The sequence below is a fragment of the Bombina bombina genome, chromosome 3, assembly GCF_027579735.1.
Source record: "Bombina bombina isolate aBomBom1 chromosome 3, aBomBom1.pri, whole genome shotgun sequence".
Classification (NCBI taxonomy): domain Eukaryota; kingdom Metazoa; phylum Chordata; class Amphibia; order Anura; family Bombinatoridae; genus Bombina; species Bombina bombina.
In genome coordinates this window covers 1,100,629,325-1,100,656,518 of record NC_069501.1, presented here as the reverse complement: position 1 = coordinate 1,100,656,518, position 27,194 = coordinate 1,100,629,325, and the positions used below count along the sequence as shown (strand labels likewise).

At 38.2% G+C, this 27,194-nt stretch overlaps 1 protein-coding gene across 1 annotated transcript in view; it reads left to right on the top strand.

Annotated features, from left to right (window-relative positions):
• NBEA (neurobeachin) overlaps positions 1 to 27,194 on the top strand; it is a 1,472,531-nt gene that overhangs the window by 1,389,009 nt on the left and 56,328 nt on the right. Inside the window, exons 49-52 of the mRNA XM_053708445.1 lie at positions 4,015 to 4,077; positions 4,437 to 4,526; positions 13,579 to 13,771; positions 24,039 to 24,110. Of these exons, the coding sequence (XP_053564420.1) occupies positions 4,015 to 4,077; positions 4,437 to 4,526; positions 13,579 to 13,771; positions 24,039 to 24,110 (418 nt within the window). The remainder of the gene's footprint in view (positions 1 to 4,014; positions 4,078 to 4,436; positions 4,527 to 13,578; positions 13,772 to 24,038; positions 24,111 to 27,194) is intronic.

The window sequence follows — 27,194 nt, the reverse complement described above, 5'->3', positions numbered from 1 at the left end:
TTATATGTGCACTGTGCAGCACTGAATGCAAAGCTCTAACTCGGCATCCAGCCATTTCCCACTGCGTCAGAAAAGGTCCTACTGGGGTTACCACTGTTACCAGGTAACTGCTCTGGTGGTGGGGATTGTTTCTGGGTAGGGCTGACTGTAGGCGCATGCAGCAGAAAGCTGGAGCGGCAGGCACATGAGGATTTGAGCATCTGTGCAGCTGCATACACTGCTCTCTTCAGTCTTGAGGCTGTGTGACTCATCTCACACTGTATCCATGCAGCCTTGGACAGACAGCATCATGTCTACTGGTCCTCTTAGCCCTGCTCTTTCTGCTGTGGCCCTAAGATCAACTAACTGAAGTTTGTTAGGGGAATAGTGCTTTGTAGAAAGGTGTCAGTGGGAAGAATAAGTGAGTGCACACACGCCCCTCCCCATGCAGCATTGTCTAGTTCAGGGTGAGAGGGAACTTGTTCCTAGCAAAGAAGCTACATGTGCTGGTGTGGCTGATGTATAGCGTCATGCTGATACTTCACCCATTAATGTAAGGTTTATTTTTATAGTTTTTATTTTCTCTCTGTCTCAGATTTTACAGCTTCCCATAGTAGTTCTGCTGTTCCAGTCAGTAAACTTATATTTGTCTGCACCTCCATGCTTCCTCCTTTACCTTGCTTTGCTCCTGTTGGCTGCCCTAAATCTCTTTAACCAGCTAACCTCACACCAGAATCACATTTAAAAGAATATTAAATGAATCCACGGTGGAGGAATTTATATATTTATTTACTTATTAGTTCTGCTTAGGTCCAGTTTCACATATTGTAATTTTTTTTTATTTTTTTTTAAAAATGATTAGCCCAGCAGTGGATGATCCACCGCAGGGCTAATAATAAAAAAAAAATTGATTTAGTTGTTTTTTTGGGATGTTGGGGTGGAGAGCGAAATTGCATGGGGTGGCGGGCCCAAGAAAATTTTTGCCCAGGGTCCAATCAATATTAAAGACAGCCCTGCTAGTACTGCATGCCTCACTTCCTGTTTCCGGCACATGTATGGGGGTATTTAAAAGACTGCCGACTTACAGGGTACTTGGGTGGTCGTTAAATAGTTAAAGTTATCACTAGAGTCCTGAAAATGTAGTTTTAGTGGTTTAGGGGTAACTCATATGGCTATCTATCTCCTTTTTCTTCCAATAGCTTGACAGGACACACATTTACAAGTAAAATAGTTAAGTATAGTAACAAATATACAATATATCTTCATTGTAAACTCCTTGTTTGAGTTTAACTGACCAGGTGATATGATACAGAGTAGTCGGATAGATTAATTCAGGAGGTTGTTTATATCTGGCTTCTGACTGACTGCAACAACTAATTAAGCTTAAACTTAATTGGAAATATGAGCAGACTTGTTGGACCTATGGTTCTTATCTGCCATCAAAATATATGTGTCTGTGTTTAAAAGAGAGATGAACATACTCAATACCAGTGTTCCCTCTAAGGCCACTGTTGTGAGCGGCCCAGCAGTGAGTGAAACAGTTAGCAAACAATACACAATGCAGACAGCAAGGTGTGGTTCCCTTATTAACTGTTTCACTGTTGGGCCTTAGAAGGAACAATGCTTAAGATCCTTTTCAACAAGTGTGTCCCTGGAATGCTTTAAAAGAACAAAACTGTGCAAAACTTGCAAGCAATATCTGTTCTAGAGCTTATAAACATTTATTTTATTTTCATCAAAAATTTTAGTATGCTATATTATTAGTGTAAAAGGTGTGCGTTTTCTGTAGGAATATGTCATACACCGCAAATTACATAGCAACTACATGTGGCTCAAAATGTTCCTGAGTGTTTTGACCTATATTGAATACTGTGGGCTAGATTGCAAGTGGTGTGTTATATTGCAAAATTGCGCTCGAGTTAACTTGCTTGCGTTTTACAAGATGAAAGTAAACGCGACTTCATGAGCACAAATTTAGTAGGGTTACCGCGATTGAAGTCCTTGCATAAAGAGTTAGGGCTAAACAAAAAAAAAGTGTTACTCATATATACACTATCTAATAAAATTATTCATATAAATATATTAATTAAAATTATGTATAAGGGTTTTATATATATATATATATATATATATATATATATATATATATATATATATATTATATATATGTGTGTGTGTGTGTGTATATGTACATAAAATATTTTCCTTTCCTATGTTCTTCACTTAGAAGAAAATGTTCTTTATATTTCTAAATATCTATTTCTTTATATAAATATATATATTCATATAGATATATAGGTATAGATTTATTGTATATTTAAAAAAAAAGATCAGATGTATATAAAAAATAAATAAAATGAACATTTTATCCTATGTAAATAATATAGGAATGTAAAATATTTATTACTTTGGGTTAGCGCTGTAGGTCTAACGCAGTGTCGGGTTAGCGTGCAAGTGATAGGTGTTAGTTTTTTTTCTTGAAGTTGCACACTCCATTGAATTCTATTGGGAGAAGAAGTTGCGATATCCAAATTCCTGAAGTTAGCGCACATCAGCTTTTGGATGCCCACAAACAATTTACTCTCAATTTGTAATTCACGCATTAGAGCGTTTAAAATTTACTTCTGGCTCTGTTTGCGCTAAATAGCTTGCCACTTTTAATCTGCCCCTATGTGTATCAGCATTTGTGGGGAAATAAATAAAAAGAGTAATAAGGTAGAAATTTGATATAAAAATACACCTATAAAATGTAAAGCCAAATAGTTTATAAAGGTTTTGTAATTTGTTAATCATGATTTTTTTGTATGGAAATTTAATGTAGCGTAATACTTAATTTTATTTTTAGTATGTACCATATCAACTATATACTAATATAGATCTTGTATAATGAGCACATAACATGGAATAAAGTTTAGCATTTTAACAAAAATAAATGCAATATTCTCTTGGCAAATGCTGTAACTTTTGAGCCCATTAATGTAATGTTCAACTTGATTGTAATTGAAATTAGGATTTATAAAAGTAAAATATTTAATAATGTAACATTTTCAAGACTTTCTTTTTTTAAAGATTTTTTTCTCGGCAACATTCTTCAATGGAACTTTGATGTAATTAGTAATAATGATGTTCCCCCTTCATTAGTAGGACTGAGCAGATAATATGTTCTGAGTAATGTCATTCTCCAGTGAGACGAAATGAGCTTGTTAGATGGGAGCTTTCATACCATTCTGTCTGGCACCTCTTGGTATTTGCTGAACTGACAAAAATCCTGTGACAAAATCTCAGGCAGTTAATTTTAAATGCTTAAAAATATCCCTTCTTCGTTTTAGGTAGAACGCAATGATAACAATCTTAAATTTAGTTTTAAGGAACCACAATAGATTTTACTCTTATACATTCATTAAAGAGGTCTGCAACTGCATTGTAGGTGTCTCTAGCAGCCAAAACCTCAATAGCTTTTACTTAATTATACCATAAAATATGTGACATAGTAATAGCTGTTTTGTCAGTTTGGTTCATATAATGTTAACATTTGTTTCTTTGTTTACTATAAGTATCTTGTGTCATCCATCAACAGTGCCTAAGTGTAGCTAATAAAGGGTGTGGGTAAAAATGACATATAACTTGTGTAAATATCCAACTCTCTTACTCTATATGGCTCAAATGTCCCAAATTAAAATGAGAAACACCCAAGTCCCCACCCCTTTTACCACCCTATTGAATCTTTCACAGCACTGGCCAACTAAACCTTGCCCTAGTCAACTTAAGCACCACCCATTAAAGACAGGTCGAAGTTTCATATTTTGTATTAATATTTTAAATATTGGAAAGTGTGCTACACTAACTGAATGCCTTAGATGAACATGTATTGAAAATAAAATAATAAAAAAAAAACAGAAATTGGGCATTATAAGATGTTAAGCAAAATAGAACTTGATTTGTGTATTCACACAGTTTTATTGTTGTAATTTGACAGCTAATATGGTAATTGGAAAGTCCGATTAGTAAACAATATTATTCTTTTCCTTTCTAAAGATTCCAGAAGCGTACTTTATTAGAGACCCTCACACTTTTCTTCTTACTGGGGATTTTGTAAAGGTATCCGTATATACAGTTGTGCCAACACGTACTAATATGTACACGTGTGTTCTGTAAGAACCTGAGAAATTGTTTAAATCTTTAACTGCATGTCATCACAGGTTAACTTCCTCACATATAACCCAGAACCTGTAATAAGAATAGTTACTTGGTTAACTGAAGCATGTTTGAAAGAAAGCAAAGCTTGTCGACAAATATACTAACACTTGGATGAGTCTGCAGCCTGGGAGAACATTACCCGGTGAATTTTGTGGAGTTTTTTCATGGCTGACTTGGGATGTGCTTGCATTGTCAAATAGTGTGTTGACCTATCTCCTTGATGCATATTGATTATGACAATCACTCGTCTATCCCTGCAGGCCATGGAGGCACAGATACAGAATTTTGGACAGACGCCATCTCAGTTGCTTATTGAGCCACATCCGCCTCGGAGCTCTGCCATGCACCTGGTGAGATATAACCGTTTGTGGGGGAAATCAGTTTTTTTTTTTTTTTTTCTTTAAAAAAAGTCACTCATTTAATTTCTAATATGACATTTGCAAACTTTCTTACACACACACATACACACACATACTGTGTGTGTATGTATGTATATATAAATATATTTTATACGTATATATATATATATATATATATATATATGAGTGTGTATATCTGGATCTTAATATCTAATATCTACCACTGTGAATCAATGGCTATTGGATTAGTATGATGTTTGACAGAATATAAAATAAAAAAATTGTTTATAATAATATGTTTAAAATAAAGTTTCATTCAATTGACTATTAATTTTACAAAATATTATTAAGAAATTTAAATCTGGATGTCCATTGTTTATATGTTATTAAGCCAACATCTACTGGGAAGTTTTTTTTTAAAACACCTGCATGTTTACAGCTAACTATTTTCACATAAAGTCCCCAGTAGTTGCTGGTTTAAAGGGACAATGTCCTGTAAAATAATTTTCCCTTAATATGTTCCCAGTACCAGCTGCTGAACATGAACTGTATGGGCAATATAATTGAATATGAAATGGCTCACTAAAACAACAGCTCATTTTAATTGCCTGAGCTTGCAGAAGTAGCAGATATCCTTATCTGATCTCTCTGCACAAATATATATATATATATATATATATATATATATATATATATATATACATATACACATACACACACTCAAATATACATTTACACAAATGCCAATAATTAGATGGTGCTATAGAAAGGGAACATTTTAGTGTCTATCTTTCCCAACCTCACTGGAGTGCTACAGTGTCTTGTTTACATAGTCTTTCTTTAAATAATACAGCAGTATTCATATTTGTAGTATAGATGGTTTCAACAGACAAAAGCAGCAATTTTGAATGATAAAATAAAGGTAGAAGAGTTAGTTGTAAACAATTTAATACACTCCAGTGGTTATAATGGGGACACGTAAAAAGCAGAGAAAAATATACAGTAAACTGTCTGTTTAATAAATTAAAAATAAAAATAAATAAATCAGACATCATGACCCAAACACTTGACTCATATTTTCTATTAAAGGGACACTGTACCCAAAAATTTTAGTTCGCGATTCAGATTGAGCATGAAATTTTAAGCAAATTTCGAATTTTATCAAATTTTCTTCATTCTCTTGGTATCTTTATTTGAAATGCAAGAATGTAAGTTTAGATGCCGGCCCATTTTTGGTGAACACCCTGGGTTGTCCTTGCTGATTGGTGGATAAATTCATCCACCAATAAAAAAATGCTGTCCAGAGTACTGAAACCAAAAAAAAAAGCTTAGATGCCTTCTTTTTCAAATAATGATAGCAAGAGAACGAAGAAAAATTGATAATAGGAGTAAATTATTAAGTTGCTTAAAACTGCATGCTCTTTCTGAATTACAAAAGAAAAAAATTGGGTTCAGTGTCCTTTAAAGCTGGCTTTCTGGGTTTAGTTTGGAGAAATGCCCAAACTTGCATAACTGTGTATTATGTACAATCCTCAAACTACACAACCAAAAAAATACATGAATTTGTCAAATCACTTATGGACACTGTGATTTTATGCAACACTCTAAAACATTAATATCTGACCTTGTTAAACGTATACAACTGAAACCATAACATTCTTCAATGATTTATTTTCTATAACTCTTTTTACAGCAATCCATGAAAAGCCTCGCACTGTTTATAAACTGTGCAAGTAGCAAAAACATAGTGTTCTGCATATTGGCTTCATTGTCAGCCTTTTTCAAGATGCAGCAAAAAAAAAAAAACATTAGAGATGAAAACATTTTTACTTATGAATTTGTGTTTTTAAATGATATTAAACTGTGCTGCATATTTATCATTTTATGAATACTATTTTCATTGACTTTCCCCCCATTATATTGCCCTTAAAGGGACATGAAACATTTTCTCTTTAATGATTCAGATAGAGTATACTTTTCTCCAACATAGGTGTGTCCGGTCCACGGCGTCATCCTTACTTGTGGGATATTCTCTTCCCCAACAGGAAATGGCAAAGAGCCCAGCAAAGCTGGTCACATGATCCCTCCTAGGCTCCGCCTTCCCCAGTCATTCTCTTTGCCGTTGTACAGGCAACATCTCCACGGAGATGGCTTAGAGTTTTTTGGTGTTTAAATGTAGTTTTTATTCTTCAATCAAGAGTTTGTTATTTTAAAATAGTGCTGGTATGTACTATTTACTCTGAAACAGGAAAGAGATGAAGATTTCTGTTTGTAAGAGGAAAATGATTTTAGCAACCGTCACTAAAATTGATGGCTGTTTCCACACAGGACTGTTGAGAGGAATTAACTTCAGTTGGGGGAAACAGTGAGCAGACTTTTGCTGCTTGAGGTATGACACATTTCTAACAAGACTCGGTAATGCTGGAAGCTGTCATTTTCCCTATGGGAACAAGGTAAGCCATTTTCTTAGTTTAAGTAAAAGAATAAAGGGCTTCATTAGGGCTTAAAAAACTGGTAGACATTTTTCTGGGCTAAAACGATTACTTTACTAAGTATATTTGGCAGATTATTACTTTTAATAGTTGTTAAATCTTGGGGATTGTTTTAATAAAAACGGCAGGCACTGTATTGGACACCTTTTTCACTGGGGGCCTTTTCTAGTCATAGACAGAGCCTCATTTTCGCGCCTTTAATGCGCAGTTGTTTTTGGAAAGCATGGCATGCAGATGCATGTGTGAGGAGCTAAGAACCACTGAAAAAGCTTATAGAAGGCATCATTTGGTATTGTATTCCCCTCTGGGCTTGGTTGGGTCTCAGCAAAGCAGATACCTGGGACTGTATAGGGGTTAATTGTAAAAACGGCTCCGGTTCCGTTATTTTAAGGGTTAAAGCTTTCAAATTTGGTGTGCAATACTTTTAAGGCTTTAAGTTACTGTGGTGAAATTTTGGTGAAATTTGAACAATTCCTTCATACTTTTTCACATATTCAGTAATAAAGTGTGTTCAGTTTAAAATTTAAAGGGACAGTAACGGTTTTATTGTAAAACGTTTTTTTGTGCTTTGTTGACAAGTTTAAGCCTGTTTAACATGTCTGAACCATCAGATAACGATGTTCTATATGTATGAAAGCCAATGTGTCTCCCCATTTAAATATATGTGATATATTTGTGTCATAATGTCCAAACAAAGTAGGGATAATAATGCCATAGATATGATATTGCCCAAGATGATTCCTCTAATGAGGGGAGTAAGCATGGTACTGCATCATCCCCTTCTGTGTCTACACCAGTTTTGCCCACACAAGAGGCCCCTAGTACATCTAGTGCGCCAATACTTATCACCATACAACAATTAATGGCTGTAATGGATAATTCTATTGCATGCATTTTTTTCCAAAATGCCTACTTATCAGAGAAAGCGTGATTGCTCTGTTTTAAACACTTAAGAGCAAGAGGACGCTGATGATATCTGTTCTGACATACCCTCACACCTATCTGAAGGGGCCAGGAGGGAGGTTTTGTCTGAGGGAGAAATTTCAGATTCAGGGAAAATTTCTCAACAAGCAGAACCTGATATTGTAACTTTTAAATTTAAATTTCAACATCTCCACGCACTACTTAAGGAGGTATTATCTACTCTGGATGATTGTGACAATTTGGTCATTCCAGAGAAATTAGGTAAGATGGACAAGTTCCTAGAGGTTCCGGTGCCCCCCGATGTTTTTCCTATACCCAAGCGGGTGGCGGACATAGTAAATAAGGAGTGGGAAAGGCCCGGCATACCCTTTGTCCTCCCCCTATATTTAAGAAATTAGTTCCTATAGTCGACCCCAGAAAGGACTTATAGCATACAGTCCCCAAGGTCGAGGGGGCGGTTTCTACTCTAAACAAACGCACTTCTATTCCTATAGAAGATAGTTGTGCTTTCAAGATCCTATGGATTAAAGGTTAGAGGGTTTGCTTAAAAAGATGTTTGTTCAGCAAGGTTACCTTCTACAACCAATTTCATGCATTGTTCCTGTCACTACAGCTGCGTGTTTCTGGTTCGAAGAACTAGAAAAGTCGCTTAATAAAGAATCTTCGTACGAGGAGGTTTTGGACAGAGTTCAAGCTCTTAAATTGGCTAACTCTTTTTTATTTTAGATGCCGCTTTGCAATTAGCTAGATTAGCGGCGAATAATTCAGGGTTTGCTATCGTGGCGCGCAGAGCGCTTTTGCTTAACATCCCTTTCAAGGGTAAAACACTGTTTGGCCCTGACTTGAAAGAGATTATTTCAGGCATCACTGGGGGAAAGGGCCACGCCCTTCCTCTGGATAGGTCTTTTAAGGCTAAAAAGAAGCCAAATTTTCGTCCCTTTCGCAGAAACGGACCAGCCTCAAATTCTACACCCTCTAAGCAAGAGGGTAATACTTCTCAAACCAAGCCAGCCTGGAGGCCGATGCAAGGCTGGAACAAGGGTAAGCAGGCCAAGTCACCTGCCACTGCTACCAAAACAGCATGAAGTGTTGGCCCCCGATCTGGGAAGGATCTGGTGGGGGGCAGACTTTCTCTCTTTGCTCAGGCTGGGGCAAGAGATGTTCAGGATCCTTGGGCGCTAGAAATAGTTTCTCAAGGTTATCTCCTGGAATTCAGGGAACTACTCCCAAGGGGAAGGTTCCACGGGTCTCAATTATCTTCGAACAGGCATTCTTACACTGTGTAGAAGACCTGTTAAGCATGGGAGTGATTCATCCTGTTCCATTAGGAGAACAAGGGATGGGTTTTTACTCCAACCTGTTCATAATTCCCAAAAAAGAGGGAACATTCAGACCTATTTTAGATCTCAAGATTCTAAACAAGTTTCTAAGGGTTTCATCATTCAAAATGGAAACCATTCGAACGATCCTTCCTACCATCCAGGAAGGTCAATTCATGACCACGGTGGACTTAAAGGATGCGTACCTACGTATTCCTATCCACAAGGAACATTTTCGGTTCCTAAGGTTCGCCTTTCTGGACAAGCATTACCTGTGGCACTTCCATTCGGATTAGCCACTGCTCCAAGGATTTTCACAAGGGTACTAGGGTCCCTTCTAGCGGTGCTAAGACCAAGGGGCATTGCAGTAGTACCTTACTTGGACGACATCCTGATTCAAGTGTCGTCTCTGTCAAAAGCAAGGGCTCATACGGACATTGTCCTAGCCTTTCTCAGATCTCACAGGTGGAAGGTGAACATAGAAAAAAGTTCTCTGTCCCCGTCAACAAGAGTTCCCTTCTTGGGAACAATAATAGTTTCCTTAGAAATGAAGGTTTTTCTGACAGAGGCCAGAAAATCAAAACTTCTAAGCTCTTGTCAGGTACTTCATTCTGTTCTTCTTCCTTCCATAGCGCAGTCCATGGAAGTAATAGGGTTGATGGTTGCGGCAATGGACATAGTTCCTTTTGCACGAATTCATCTAAGACCATTGCACCTGGGCATGCTCAGACTGTGGAATGGGGATTATACAGACTTGTCTCCGACGATACAAGTAGATCAAATAACCAGAGATTCACTCCGTTGGTGGCTGACCCTGGACAACCTGTCACAGGGAATGAGCTTCCGCAGACCAGAATAGGTCATTGTCACGACCGACGCCAGTCTGGTGGGCTGGGGCGCGGTCTGGGAACCCCTGAAAACTCAGGGTCTATGGTTTCGGGAAGACTCTCTTCTCCCGATAAACATAATGGAACTGAGAGCGATATTCAATGCTCTCAAGGCTTGGCCTTGACTAGCAAAGGCCAAATTCATAAGGTTTCAATCAGTCATCATGACGACTGTTACATATATCAACCATCAGGGGGTAACAAGGAGTTCCCTGGCGATGGAGGAGCATCCGGGGGAGTGGGAACTCCATCTGGAAATCTTTGCCCAAATAACTCAATTATGGGGCATTCCAGACTTGGTTCTGATGGCCTCTCGTCAGAACTTCATGGTCCCTTGTTACGGGTCCAAATCCAGGGATCCCAAGGCGACTCTATTGGATACAATAGTAGCACCTTGGATCTTCAACCTAGCTTATGTATTCCCACCGTTTCCTCTCATTCCCAGGCTGGTAGCCAGGATCAATCTGGAGAGGGCTTCGGTGACCTTGATAGTTCCTGTGTGGCCACGCAGGACTTGGTATGCAGACCTGGTGAATGTGTCATCGGCTCCACCATGGAAGCTACCTTTGAGACAGGACCTTCTTATTCAGGGTCCATTCGAACATCCGAATCTGGTTTTCCTCCAACTGACTGCTTGGAGTTTGAACGCTTGATTTTATCAAAGCGTGGGTTTTCAGATTCTGTAATAGATACTCTTATTCAGGCTAGAAAGCCTGTAACTAGAAAAATTTACCATAATATATGGAAAAAATATATCTGTTGGTGTGAATCTAAAGGATTCCCATGGAACAAGATAAAAATTCCTAAGATTCTTTCCTTTCTACAAGAAGGTTTGGAGAAAGGATTTTCTGCGAGTTCTCTGAAGGGACAGATCTCTGCTTTATCTGTTTTACTTCACAAAAGGCTGGCAGCTGTGCCAGACGTTTAAGCGTTTGTTCAGGCTCTGGTTAGAATCAAGCCTGTTTACAGACCTTTGACTCTTCCCTGGAGTCTTAATCTAGTTCTTTCAGTTCTTCAAGGGGTTCCGTTTGAACCCTTACATTCCATAGATATTAAGTTATTATCTTGGAAAGTTTTGTTTTAGGTTGCAATTTCTTCTGCTAGAAGAGTTTCTGAGTTATCTGCTCTGCAGTGTTCTCCGCCCTATCTGGTCCATGCAGATAAGGTGGTTTTTACGTACTGAGCCTGGTTTTCTTCCGAAGGTTGTTTCCAACAAAAATATTAACCAGGAGATAGTTGTACCTTCTTTGTGTCCGAATCCAGTTTCATAGAAGGAACGTTTGTTACACAATTTGGACGTTGTCCGTGCTCTAAAATTCTATTTAGATGCTACAAAGGATTTCAGACAAACATCTTCCTTGTTTGTTGTTTATTCTGGTAAAAGGAGAGGTCAAAAAGCAACTTCTACCTCTCTATCTTTTTGGCTTAAAAGCATCATCAGATTGGCTTATGAGACTGCCGGACGGCAGCCTCCTGAAAGAATCACAGCTCATTCCACTAGGGCCGTGGCTTCCACATGGGCCTTTAAGAACGAGGCTTCTGTTGATCAGATATGTAAGGCAGCGACTTGGTCTTCACTGCACACTTTTACCAAATTTTACAAATTTGATACTTTTGCTTCTTCTGAGGCTATTTTTGGGAGAAAGGTTTTGCAAACCGTGGTGCCTTCCATCTAGGTGACCTGATTTGCTCCCTCCCATCATCCGTGTCCTAAAGCTTTGGTATTGGTTCCCACAAGTAAGGATGACGCCGTGGACCGGACACACCTATGTTGGAGAAAACAGAATTTATGTTTACCTTATAAATTACTTTCTCCAACGGTGTGTCGGGCCCACGGCCCGCCCTGGTTTTTTAATCAGGTCTGATGATTTATTTTCTTTAACTACAGTCACCACGGTATCATATGATTTCTCCTATGCAAATATTCCTCCTTTACGTCGGTCGAATGACTGGGGAAGGCGGAGCCTAGGAGGGATCATGTGACCAGCTTTGCTGGGCTCTTTGCCATTTCCTGTTGGGGAAGAGAATATCCCACAAGTAAGGATGACGCCGTGGACCGGACACACCGTTGGAGAAAGTAATTTATCAGGTAAACATAAATTCTGTTTTTTTAAAACCACTTTCTAATTTACTTTTATTATCGATATTTTGTTTAAAAGCAGGGCCGTAAGCTCAGGAGTGTGCATGTGTCTGAAGAATTATATGGCAACAGTTTTGCAAGGATGGTATTCATTTGCAAAACCATTAGATGGTAGCACTATTCCCTGCAATGTGGTGCTCCAGACTTCTACCTAGGTATCTTTCAGCAAATGATACCATGGGAACAAAGCAGATTTGACAATAGATGTAAATTGGAAACTTTTTTTTTAAATTGAATGTCCTGTCTGAATCCCATGTTTTTGGTTTCTTATGCCATTAAATGAGCATAAAACTTTTAATTGTTAAAAATACATGTTAAAAATATTATTTTTATGAAAAAGCTGTGTAAAATATTAATACAGGAAATAAATAAATTTGTGGACATCTACAAACCTCCACCAGCATGAAACAAAAATTTTAAAATATACTTTTTATATTCATTAAAGTGACAGTCTACTCCAGAATTCTTATTGTTTAAAAAGATAGATAATCCCTTTATTACACATTCCCCAGTTTTTCATAACCAACACGGTTATAGTTATCTTGTGTCTAAGCCTCTGCAGGCTACCACTTATTTCAGTTCTTTTGACAGATTAGCCAATCAATGCTGACTCCTAGGCAACTTCACAGAAGTGAGCACAATGTTATCTATAGGGCACATATGAATTAGCACTGTCTAGCTGTTAAAAAAAAACTGTCAAAATGCCCTGAGATAAGAGACGCCCTTGAATGGCTTAGAAATTAGCATATGAGTATACCTAGGTTTAGCTTTTAACAAAGAATGCCAAGAGAACAAAGCAAATTTTATGATGAAAGTAAATTAGAAAGTTGCTAAAAATCGCATGCCCTATCTAATGTCCCTTTATTGGCCTCTTTTTTTAGCCTCTAGACCAGTGCTCGACAAATCTGTTTACAAATTAGGAGCCAGTAAGAATATTTAGGAACCAGACATATTTTTAGGAGCCAGACAGTGGTAGTTGTATATAGATATATGGAGAATAACCCCAAAAAATTAGGAGCCAGGAGTAAAATTCTAGGAGCAAATGGCTCCCTGGCTCCTGGGTTTATCGAGCCCTGGCCTAAACTAAAGTTTTGTTCATTGCCTTTGAACCTCTATCTTTTCCTTGTAGATTAACATTCCTGTTAGAAGCCTTTAGTTATTTACATCTTGTTCTTATTCTTCTGCATTGTTTGACTCTATTAACCTAGCTTTCCATTAGACCTTCTCACTAATGGCATTATCCCTTCTGTTTCCTTCTGCTCTCCTCCTTCTATTCAACAGTGTTTCCTTCCACAGAGCCCTCTCATGTTTAAAGATCAGATGCAGCAAGATGTTATAATGGTGCTGAAATTTCCATCTAACTCCCCAGTTACTCATGTCGCAGCAAATACTCTTCCCCACCTTACAATCCCTGCAGTGGTAACTGTGACGTGCAGCCGGCTGTTTGCTGTAAATAGATGGCACAACACTGTGGGTATGTACTGAATATGTCTTGTGTTTTCAACGGGATAATGAATATTTCTAAAAGACACACACAAACATGTGCCTAGATTTAGAGTTCTGCGTTAGCCGTCCAAACCAGCGTTAGGGGGTCCTAACGCTGGTTTTTACCGCCCGCTGGTATTTAGAGTCAGTCAGGAAAGGGTCTAACGCTCACTTTCCAGCCGCGACTTTTCCATACCGCAGATCCCCCTACGCCAATTGCGTATCCTATCTTTTCAATGGGATCTTTCTAACGCCGGTATTTAGAGTCTTGGCTGAAGTGAGCGTTAGAAATCTAACGACAAGACTCCAGCCGCAGGAAAAAGCCAGGAGTTAAGAGCTTTCTGGGCTAACGCCGGTTCATAAAGCTCTTAACTACTGTGCTCTAAAGTACACTAACACCCATAAACTACCTATGTACCCCTTAACCGAGGCCCCCCCACATCGCTGCTACTCTATTAAATTTTTTTAACCCCCAAACTGCCGACCGCACACCGCCGCTACCTACATTATCCCTATGTACCCCTAATCTGCTGCCCCTAACATCGCCGACCCCTTCATAATATTTATTACCCCCTAATCTGCCCCCCCCCAACGTCGCCGCCACCTACCTACAATTATTAACCCCTAATCTGCCGACCGGACCTCACCGCTACGCTAATAAATGTATTAACCCCTAAAGCTAAGTCTTACCCTAACCCTAACACCCCCCTAAATTAAATATAATTTTATTCTAACAAAATAAAATAATTCTTATTAAATAAATTATTCCTATTTAAAGCTAAATACTTACCTGTTAAATAAACCCTAATATAGCTACAATATAAATAATAATTATATTGTAGCTATTTTAGGATTTATATTTATTTTACAGGCAACTTTGTATTTATTTTAACCAGGTACAATAGCTATTAAATAGTTAATAACTATTTAATAGTTACCTAGTTAAAATAATTACAAAATTACCTGTAAAATAAATCCTAACCTAAGTTACAATTAAACCTAACACTACACTATCAATAAATAAATTAAATAAACTATTTACAATTATCTACAATTATATCAACTAAACTAAATTACAAAAACAAACAAACACTAAATTACAAAAACAAACAAACACTAAATTACAAAAAATAAAAAAAGATTACAAGAATTTTAAACTAATTACACCTACTCTAAGCCCCCTAAAAAAATAAAAAAGCCCCCCAAAATAAAAAAATGCCCTACCCTATTCTAAAATAAAAATTGTAAAGCTCTTTTACCTTACCAGCCCTTAAAAGGGCCTTTTGCGGGGCATGCCCCAAAGAAAACAGCTCTTTTGCATTTAAATAAACATACAATACCCCCCAACATTACAACCCACCACCCACATACCCCTAATCTAACCCAAACACCCCTTAAATAAACCTAACACTAAGCCCCTGAAGATCTTCCTACCTTGTCTTCACCATGCCGGGTATCACCCATCCGTCCAGAAGAGGGTCCGAAGTCTTCCTCCTATCCGGCAAGAAGAGTTCCAGAAGAGGGTCCAAAGTCTTCATCCTATCCGGCAAGAAGAGGAGATCCGGACCGACAAACATCTTCATCCAAGCGGCATCTTCTATCTTCTTCCATCCGGCACGGAGCAGGAACCTTCATTCGTCGGGAGTCGCCTGGAAGAAGAGGATGGATCCGCGTTGGCTGCTTCAAGATGGTCCCGCTCCGCGCCGGATGGAAGAAGATAGAAGATGCCGCTTGGATGAAGATGTTTGCCGGTCCGGATCTCCTCTTCTTGCCAGATAGGATGAAGACTTTGGACCCTCTTCTGGACCTCTTCTTGCCGGATAGGAGTCAGACTTCGGACCCTCTTCTGGACGGATCGGTGATACCCGGCGTGGTGAAGACAAGGTAGGAAGATCTTCAGGGGCTTAGTGTTAGGTTTTTTAAGGGATGTTTGGGTTAGATTAGGGGTATGTGGGTTGTAATGTTGGGGGGGTACTGTATGCTTATTTAAATGCAAAAGAGCTGTTTTCTTTGGGGCATGCCCCGCAAAAGGCCCTTTTAAGGGCTGGTAAGGTAAAAGAGCTTTACAATTTTTATTTTAGAATAGGGTAGGGCATTTTTTTATTTTGGGGGGCTTTGTTATTTTTTTAGGGGGCTTAGAGTAGGTGTAATTAGTTTAAAATTCTTGTAATCTCTTTTTATTTTTTGTAATTTAGTGTTTGTTTTTTTTGTAATTTAGTGTTTGTTTTTTTTTGTAATTTAGTTTAGTTGATATAATTGTAGATAATTGTAGATAGTTTATTTAATTTATTTATTGATAGTGTAGTGTTAGGTTTAATTGTAACTTAGGTTAGGATTTATTTTACAGGTAATTTTGTAATTATTTTAACTAGGTAACTATTAAATAGTTATTAACTATTTAATAGCTATTGTACCTGGTTAAAATAAATACAAAGTTGCCTGTAAAATAAATATAAATCCTAAAATAGCTACAATATAATTATTATTTATATTGTAGCTATATTAGGGTTTATTTTACAGGTAAGTATTTAGCTTTAAATAGGAATAATTTATTTAATAATATTTATTTTATTTCGTTAGAATAAAATTAAATTTAACTTAGGGGGGTGTTAGGGTTAGGGTAAGACTTAGCTTTAGGGGTTAATACATTTATTAGAGTAGCGGTGAGGTCCGGTAGGCAGATTAGGGGTTAATAAGTGTAGGTAGGTAGCGGCAACGTTGGGGGGGGCAGATTAGGGGGTAATAAATATAATATAGGGATCGGCGATGTTAGGGGCAGCAGATTAGGGGTACATAGGGATAACGTAGGTTGCGGCGGTGTACGGAGCGGCAGATTAGGGGTTAATAATAATATGCAGGGGTCAGCGATAGCAGGGGCGGCAGATTAGGGGTTAATAAGTGTAAGGTTAGGGGTGTTTAGACTCGGGGTTCATGTTAGAGTGTTAGGTGCAGACTTAGGAAGTGTTTCCCCATAGGAAACAATGGGGCTGCGTTAGGAGCTGAACGCTGCTTTTTTGCAGGTGTTGCACGAGCACGTTTTTTAAGCTGGCCGCGTCCGTAAGCACCGCTGGTATTGAGAGTTGCAGTGGCGGTAAATATGCCTGTACGCTCCCTTTTTGGAGCCTAACGCAGCCCTTCAGAGAACTCTCAATACCAGCGTTGTTTAAAAGGTGCGGGGGAAAAAAGGCACCCGTAACTAACGCACCCCTTTGGCCACAGAACTCTAAATCTAGCCGATGGTCTTTTTACTTTTAGTGATCTGCAGTTCTGAAAGGGGCTAGAAAGCATGAAAGGCAGACCACTCCCCCCTCCCCCTTCCCTGCATATGAAAAAATCCATTACACAAACAAGAGTCTGTAGACATCAGTTTAGATATAACATTTCTTTCATGTAATTGGCAAGAGTCCATGAGCTAGTGACATATGGGATATACAATCCTACCAGGAGGGGAAAAGTTTCCCAAACCTCAAAACGCCTATAAATACACCCCTCACCACACCCACAATTTAGTTTTACAAACTTTGCTCTCCTATGGAGGTGGTGAAGTAAGTTTGTGCTAAGATTTCTTCGTTGATATGCATTTTGAAGCCTGATTCCTCTGAGTACAGTGAATGTCAGAGGGATGTGAAGGGAGTATCACCTTTTGAATGCAACGGTTTTCCTCACGGGAGATCTATTTCATAGGTTCTCTGTTATCAGTCGTAGAGATTCATCTCCTACCTCCCTTTTTCAGATCGACGATACACTCTCATATTCCATTACCTCTACTGATAACTGTTTCAGTAAGGGTTTGGCTATCTGCTATATGTGGATGGGTGTCTTTTGGTAAGTATGTTTTTATTACTTAAGACACTCTCAGCTATGTTTTGGCACTTTATGTATTTATATAAAGTTCTAAATATATTGATTGTACTTATATCTGCCATGATTCAGGTTTCAGTATATTTCCTTTTGCAAACTATCAGTTTCATATCTGGGAAATGCATTTTTTAGGAAAATGTATTTCTTACCTGGGGTTTAGTCTTTTTTCAATTGACTGTCATTTTAAATTTGTGGGCAGAATTAGGCTTGCGAGGGTGCAAAATGCCAAACTATATTGCGTCATTTTTGGCGCGAAGTTACGTTCGATGGCGCAAATTTGTAATTTCCGGCGTCTTTGACGACGCCTAGCCCTTTCACAAGTTTGCATCTTCAATGACGCGAGTGTGTCATTTCCGGATGTTGTTAGCGCAAAAAAAATTTCTCTATTTGTTTGTGCGTCATACTTGGCGCCAAATATTTTCATTATTTTAAACCCCATTCCTATGTGCCTCTTGCCTTTTTTCTCTATCAGAGAGCTATACTGTTTGCATTTTTTTCCCCATTCCTGAAACTGCCATATAAGGAAATTGATAATTTTGCTTTATATGTTGTTTTTTTCTCTTACATTTGCAAGATGTCTCAATCTGATCCTGTCTCAGAAATCATGTTGGAATCCTGCTGACTGATATCAATTCTACCAAAACTAAGTACATTTGTTGTAATCTTGTGGAGATTATATCTCCAGCTGTGGTTTGTAATAAGTTGTCATGATAAACTTTTACATGCAGAGAATGTGTCCATCAGTAATAGTACATTGCCTGTTGCTGTTCTTTTAACATCTAATGTACAAGATATACCTGTGAATTTATAAGAATTTATTGCTGATTCTATTCAGAAGGCTTTGTCTGCCATCCCGGCTTCTAATAAATGTAAAGGTCTTTTAAAACTTCTCATAAAGTTGATGAAATTTCAAATGGCCGACAACATACTGAATTATCCTCCTCCTGAGGATCTATCTGATTCAGAACATCCTTCCTCAGATATTGACACTGACAAATCTACTTATTTATTTAAATGGAGTACATTCGTTCTTTGTTGAAGAAGTGTTGATTATATTGGATATTGAGGAGACTAGTCCTCTTGATATTAAAACTAGTAAACGTTTAAATTCTGTTTATAAACCTCCTGTGGTTATTCCAGAGGTTTTTCCAGTTCCTGATGTGATTTCTGATATGATTTCTAAGGAATGGAATAGGCTTGGTACTTCTTTTATTCCTTCTTCTTTAGTACTTCTTTTAAAGATCCTTTAGATAGGAAACTTGAATCTTATCTAAAGAAAGCTTATTTATTTTCAGGTCATCTTCTTAGGCCTGCAATTTCTTTGGCTGATGTTGCAGATGCTTCAACTTTTTGGTTGGAAACTTTAGCGCAACAAGTATCGGATCATGATTTGTCTAGCATTGTTAACTTGATTCAACATGCTAATAATTTCATTTGTGATGCCATTTTTTGATATCATCAAAATGGATGTTAAATCTATGTCTTTAGCTATTTTAGCTAGAAGAGCTTTGTGGCTTAAATCTTGGAATGATGATATGACTTCTAAGTCCAGATTGCTATCTCTTCTTTCCAAGGTAATAAATTATTTGGTTCACAGTTGGATTCAATAATTTCAACTGTCACTGGATGAAGGGAGTTTTTTGTCTCAGGATAAAGATATAAGGGTAAATCTAAAGCTTCTAACTGTTTTCGTTCTTAAATAAGGAACAGAAACCTAATTCTTCCCCCAAGGAATCTGTTTCCAATTGGAAGCCTTCTTCCAATTGGAATAAATCCAAGCCATTTATGAGATCAAAGTCAGCCCCCAAGTCCGCATGAAGGTGCGGCCCTTATTCCAGCTCAGCTGGTAGGGGGCAGATTTAAGATTTTTCAAAGATGTTTGGATCAATTCGGTCCAAAATCATTGGATTCAGAATATTGTCTCTCAGGGGTACAGAATAGGATTCAGAGTAAGACTGCCTGTGAGAAGATTTTTTTCTCTCACGCATTCCAGCAAACACAGTAAAGGCTCAGGCTTTCCTGAAGTGTGTTTCAGACCTGGTGTTATTTAAGGTAATCATGCCAGTTCCGTTTCAGGAACAGGGTCTGGGGTTTTGTTCAAATCCATTCATTGTCCCAAAGAAAGAAAATTCATTCAGATCAGTTTTGGATCTAAAAATTTTGAATCAATATGTAAGAGTACCAAATTTAAAAATGATGACTATAAGGTCTATTCTGCCTTTTGTTCAGCAAGGGCATTATATGCCCACAATAGACTTACAGGATGCATATCTTCATATTCCGATTCATCCAGATCGCTATCAGTTCCTGAGATTCTCTTTTCTAGACAACCATTACCAATTTGTTGCTCTTCCTTTTTGGCCTAGTGACAGCTCTAAGAATCTTTTCAAAGGTTCTTGGTGTCCTACTCTCTGTTATCAGAGAGCGGGGTGTTGCGGTGTTTCCTTATTTGGACGATATATTGGTACTTGCTCAGTCTTTACATTTTTGCAGAATCTCACACGAATCAACTACTGTTGTATCTTCGAAGACATGGTTGGAGGATCAATTTACCAAAAAGTTGTTTGATTCCTCAGACAAGGGTAACCTTTTTAGGTTTCCAGATAGATTCAGTGTCCATGACTTTGTCTCCAACAGACAAGAGACGTTTGAAATTGGTTGCAGCCTGTCGAAACCTTCAGTCTCAGTCATTCCCTTCAGTAGCTTTGTGCATGGAAGTTTTAGGTCTCATGACTGCAGCATCGGACACGATCCCCTTTGCTCGTTTTCATATGAGACCTCTCCAGCTTTGTATGCTGAACCAATGGTGCAGGGATTATACAAGGATATCACAATTAATATCCTTAAATCCCAATGTTTGACTTTCTCTGACTTGGTGGTTAGATCACCATCGTATAATTCTAGGGGCCTCTTTCGTTCATCCAACCTGGACTGTGATCACAACAGATGCAAGTCTTTCAGGTTGGGGAGCTGTTTGGGGATCTCTGACAGCATAAGGGGTTTGGAAATCTCAAGAGGCGAGATTACCAATAAATATTTTGGAACTCCGTGCAATTCTCAGGGCTCTTCAGTTTTGGCCTCTGTTGAAGAGAGAACCGTTCATTTGTTTTCAGGCAGACAATATCACAACTGTGACATATGTCAATCATCAGGGTGGGACTCACAGTCCTCAAGCTATGAAAGAAGTATCTCGGATACTTGTTTGGGCGGAATATCTGCGGTTCATATCCCAGGTATAGACAATTGGGAAGCAGATTACCTCAGTCATCAGACTTTACATCCAGGAGAATGGTCTCTCCACCCAGATGTGTTTTTTCAAGTTGTTCAGAAGTGGGGGCTTCCAGAAATAGATCTGATAGTATCTCATCTAAACAAGAAACATCCCAGGTACCTGTCCAGGTCCAGGGATCCTCAGGCAGAAGCAGTGGATGTGTTGACACTTCCTTGGTGTTATCAACCGGCTTATATTTTCCTGCCTCTAGTTCTTCTTCCAAGAGTGATCTCCAAAATCATCATGGAGCAATTGTTTGTGCTGCTGGTGGCTCCAGCATGGCCTCACAGGTTTTGGTATGCGGATCTTGTTCGGATGTCCAGTTGCCAACCTTGGCCACTTCCATTAAGGCCAGACTTTCTAGCTCAAGGTCCGTTTTTCCATCAGGGTCTCAAATCATTAATTTTAAAGGTATGGAAATTGAACGCTTAGTGCTTAGTCATAGAGGTTTTTCTGACTCCGTGATTAATACTATGTTGCAGGCTCGTAAATCTGTTTCTAGAAAGATTTATTATCGAGTTATGGAAGACTTACATTTCATGGTGTTCTTCTCATAAATTATCTTGGCATTCTTTTAGAATTCCTAGCATTTTACAGTTTCTTCAGGATGGTTTGGATAAAGGTTTGTCTGCAAGTTCCTTGAAAGGACAAATTTCTGCTCTTTCTGTTTTATTTCACAGAAAGATTGCTCAACTTCCTGATATTCATTGTTTAGTGCAGGCTTTGGTTCGTATCAAGTCATTAAATCAATCTCTCCTCCTTGGAGTCTTAATTTGGTTTTGAAGGCTTTACAGGCTCCTCCGTTTGAGCCTATGTATTCTTCGGACATTAAACTACTTTCTTGGAAAGTGTTGTTTCTTTTAGCCGTCTCTTCTGCTAGAAGAGTTTCTGAATTATCCGCTCTCTCTTGTGATTCTCCTTTTCTGATTTTTCATCAGGGTAAGGCAGTTTTGCAGACTTCATTTAAATTCTTACTTAAGGTTGTGAATTCTAACAACATTAATAGAGAAATTGTTGTTCCTTCCTTGTGTCCTAATCCTAAGAATTCTTTGGCGAGATCTTTACATTCTTTGGATGTGGTGAGAGCTCTAAAATATTATGTTGAAGCTACTAAAGATTTCAGGAAGACTTCTAGTCTATTTGTTTTCTTTTCTGGTTCTAGGAAAGGTCAGAAGTTTTCTGCCGTTTCTTTGGTTTCGTGGTTAAAGCTTTTGATTCATCAAGCCTATTTGGAGTCGGGTCAAGCCCGCCTCAGAGAATTACATCTCATTCTACTAGATCAGTTTCCACTTCCTGGGCTTTTAAGAATGAAGCTTCAGTTGATCAGATTTGCAAAGCTGCTACTTGGTCTTCTTTGCATACATTTACTAAATTCTACCATTTTGATGTATTTGCTTCTTCGGAACCAGTTTTTGGTAGAAAAGTTCTTCAGGCAGCTGTTTCAGTTTGATTCTTCTGCTTTTGATTTAAGTTTTTGCCTTTCATTTATGAGAATAAACTTATATTTTGGGTTGCGGATTAATTTTTTCAGCGGAAAATGGCTGTTTTTTTTTATCCCTCCCTCTCTAGTGACTCTTGCGTGGAGTTCCACATCTTGGGTATTGCTATCCCATACATCACTCGCTCATGGACTCTTGCCAATTACATGAAAGAAAACATAATTTATGTAAGAACTTACCTGATAAATTCATTTCTTTCATATTGGCAAGAGTCCATGAGGCCCACCCTTTTTTTATGGTGGTTATGATTTTTTTGTATAAAGCACAATTATTTCCAATTTCCTTTGTTGATGCTTTATTACTCCTTTCTTTATCACCCCACTACTTGGCTATTTGTTAAACTGAATTGCGGGTGTGGTGAGGGGTGTATTTATAGGCATTTTGAGGTTTGGGAAACTTTGCCCATCCTGGTAGGATTGTATATTCCATACGTCACTAGCTCATGGACTCTTGCCAATATGAAAGAAATGAATTTATCAGGTAAGTTCTTACATAAATTATGTTTTTGCGGTTCGGTTAGGAGTCTGAAAAGCAGTACAATGTTATTTACAAATAAGCAAAACTATAAATTAACAAAAACACTCCCAGATGGGATATATCGGTATATAGATCATCGACCAAACATTTATGCAAAGAAAAATCTAGTGTACAATGTCCCTTTAATCATCCTTCTGGTTAAAGAGACATAAAAAATTAAAAAAAAATATTTCATGTTTCAGATAGAGCATGAAATTGAAATCAACTTTCTATTATCAAATTTCCTTCATTCTCTTGGTATCTTTTGTTGAAAAACAGGAATGGAAGCTAAGGAGGTTGCCTGTGTCTGGAGCACTATATGACAGCAGTTATGCAAGAATGTTTTCCATTTGCAAGAGCACTAGTTAGCAGGACTATTTACTACCATATAGTGCTCCAGACCTAGGTATCTCTTCAACAAAGGATACCATATTATCAAAGCTAGTTTGATAATATTAAATAGTAATAAAGTAAATTGGATTTTTTTTTTTTTAATGGAATGTTCTTTCAATCACAAAATATTTATTTGGGGTTTCATATCCCTTTAACATCCCTACGAAACATATCAAACGTTAGCATTGTGGGCCATGTCTATCAGCCTGTGATTCATTCACTGTAACTTTTATCAAACATACAGCATTATATATACAATGTTTACTGTATTTAATTCTGCATCAGGATCACATTATCGCAATCAAATTGACTGAAAGAATCTGAAAAATAGAACTGACACTTTTTTCAACAAACATCATTATTTGCAAAGTCCCCTAGTGGATGTATTATAAGTAGCATAATGTTTTCCACAGAAATATTCAAATTACTTAACACAGTTATATGACTTAGGTTTAGAGGGAAAATTAATATATTTAGCATAATGTGATCTGAGAAATATGTTGACGCCATCCAGTAGTCATTTATGGAGTTAAAAAATATATTTTTAAAACACGCTCATTATAGCTATTATTCCGTATATTGTGATGTAGCCCAGCATCTATTAATGTGAAACTTGCTAAATATGCAACCTAGATAGACATATTTATGTCTACATTTAGCATTTAATTTCTGTGCAGTGATAGAGTAAACTCTAACTATGAATACTTTGTATGCAGGGCTGAGGGGGGCGCCAGGGTACTCACTGGATCAGGCCCATCATCTTCCCATTGAGATGGATTCATTGATTGGTACGTATGTAAACCTGTGCAAATTGTATTACTGTAATTCTTACAGCTGACTATGGTTAGGAAGAAAATGCCTGCATGATGTTTACAACTTCACTGTTTTTGTTGTAGAAAGTACATTTTGCTTTATGTTTTTTATTTTAAACTTTTGCAAATTATTGCATATGTTGAATGTTTAAAATTAAATTGAAAAACTGCTGAAAAACTAATGCATATCCCATGCAAGTCAATATGGAGCTTCACTATGAAAAAAATCTAGTGAACTGCTTTACTATATCAACGTAATCCACCATTAATTGATTCTAAACAACCCCCCTCACACACACTCACTCACATGTACCATATATAACTATCTAACCTATTTGATTTGATTACCCTTTAAAAAAAAAAACACAAAAACTAAATTACCATTCCTTCAGTCATGCATAAGTTTCAATCTTTTTTCTTTCTAATGACACAGTGAGTCCACGGGATCATCTTAATTACTGTTGGGAATATCATTCCTGGCCAGCAGGAAGAGAGCAAAGAGCACCACAGCAAAGCTGTTAAGTATCACTTCCCTTCCCTTCCCATAAACCCCAGTCATTCTCTTTGCCTTCAAGAGGAAGAGGGGAAGTTTTAGTGTCAATAAAGATTTTATAATTTTGAAAGTCAGAACAGGCTTGCTCTGACTTTTCCTTTCAAGATTGGGTCTAGCTGTACTCCACATTAGTCTCTTCAGTAGGGCAATGGTGGCTTTAAAGCAGTTAGGAACTTGTAAGGTGGGCCTTGCTGCGTTTTCTATGTGAGGAGCGGCATCCTCTCACACTGTATAAGCGGTCCTCCTGCTGGACGGCTAGATGCAGGTAAGTGCTGTGTCTTTTCTGTTAGGGGGGACATGGACTTTTGAAAGATTTATACTGCATTTTATCTGGGACATATATATCCTGGGGTAGGATATCTTGGCAGGACGCAGGCACTCAGTGTGACTAAAAGAGACTAGGGGTTAATACTTTTTGATAGTATTCCCTGAATATATTATGGCTCATGTGATGGATATTGAGGGTTAATTGATCCCTCCTTTATACATTTTATCCTTGGGGATGTTATGGTCACTTGGGTGAGGGGTACGTTGTTTTCTTTTTACCTAGAAGGGTAACGGTAATTTGCTTCAGTCAGAGGTTCTGACAGTTTTAAGTGCATTCCGGTTTGTTTTTTATTGCAAAGAGCGGCACGATTTTTTGTCAGTTAGATGGGTGCTTTTAGACAAGATTGAGGCGCAGACGTTTGGCTTTAACAAGTTGGGCTGATAGAATGTGGTGCACAGCTAGATTTACATGCGCGCCTCATTTCTGTGTTGTGTCTTGGTTCCTGCATCACTATACATGGCAGGGAAGCGCCATTTTTGGTCTTGCACACGCCCCTTTTCTCTTCCGACAGATCGGAACGATGCTTCTGTAGAGAAATAGAGGTTTCTCTTCTAGGAGCTGGTTTTTTTTCTAGACTTATGAGAAGCGTTAGAGAAGCCATTATTAAGCTCCTTATTAAGTACCGTACACTGTCTGGAAAATCCTTTGGTTTTTTTTCATGTTTCGTATTTCACTCTTCGTTTCAATGACCATTAGAGGGCGCTTAGCTATTTGGTTATGTATAAATAGCGCTGCCAGCTCCTCTCATTTCCCCTAGTGAAGTGTTTATATTTAAAGTGATTCCACTGATTTTTGGTGGTAATCATTTTATTTATTTATTTATTTTTTGTTTGTTTGAAGCCAAGACCTGAGTCATATTTTTCATATTTCAGGAACAGAATCCTGTTCCTTCAAAATTAAGTTTTTTCTTTGAGATATAAGTTATCTAATATCATAAATGCCAGAACATGGTTGTCCTTGGGTTGATTTATAGGCTGGTTATGCCCTGTGGCACTTTTTTGTTTTGTTTAATGTATACAATTTTGTGCTGCATAACTAATAGATTGTTTATCTTTGAGCCACTGTCTCCTAGGATGATGCTGTTTAGGCAATGCCACAGTTTTTCTCCTTTTTTGTCCCAAGCCTCATTGGCGTCACATGCAGTGTCCTGCGGTTCCTTTCTATCTCCTGGAGGAGTTATTTGCCTGCAGACCTTGCTGCCCAGATGTCTTCTGCAGTATCTGTGGCATTATCTGCTTTTCCTATACTATGGGAAATGGCAAGTGGAACATTAGAGATTCAGATGGTGTGGTTTCTGCTCCGTTTTCTGCTACTCAGGTCGCCTTCCTCATAAGTCTGATGAGTAGGATACGTTGGTAGCATCTGAGGGTGAAGCCTCAGACTTGGACAAGTATAATTCCTTCATCTGATGCTAAGGTGACATCCTTCAGACTCATGCCTGATTTCTCGGGTTTTGTTATAGGAGGTTTTGGCTACTCTGGATGACTTCAATATCTTGTCATTGTCAATCCTAAAATATCTAGTAAATTTAATATTTGCTGGGATTCCTTGTGGAAGTTTTTCCTGTTCCAGAGCGTGCTAGGGTATTGTTTTCACGGGAATGGGAGCTGTTAGGGATTCCTTCCCATTTCCTGTCAGTACCAAGATGGTTTCCGTGCGCATCCCCATTACTTATCTTGGCGCACAATGCCTACAGTAGAAGGTGCTTTTCTACTTTGGCTTAGATTATTCGATCCCTATGGCAGATAGCTGCCCCTTTAAGGATCAATGGACAAGATGGGAGTTTATATTGTAGTTTGTATGACCACTGGATTAAGTGATACAAGAGTGCTCGCATAGCATGCGAGAGGTAGCGGGATCGTTGCCCGCATTCACGGCTTCCTTGGGTGGAACCTGGTAGTGAATTCCTTAGAGGAGTTTCAGGGCAGAATATGTCTCTTAAGCTTCATAATTCTCCCTTCTGTTGCTTCCCTGCAAGTCATTTGACTGGAAGCCTAGATTGGCTTCGCTCTGCTAGCCCTCTGGGAGTTGTGGATCATGTTTTGAATGGATTTTCTTAAACAAAGCTTCGGACGCTACTTACAAGGGTGAGAGCTTGTTTCATCCTGATCTGACAGAAATGTTTCTGAAAAGGGCTTTTTCTACATGGACCTTAAGGATGTCAAAGTTAGTCCTGCTG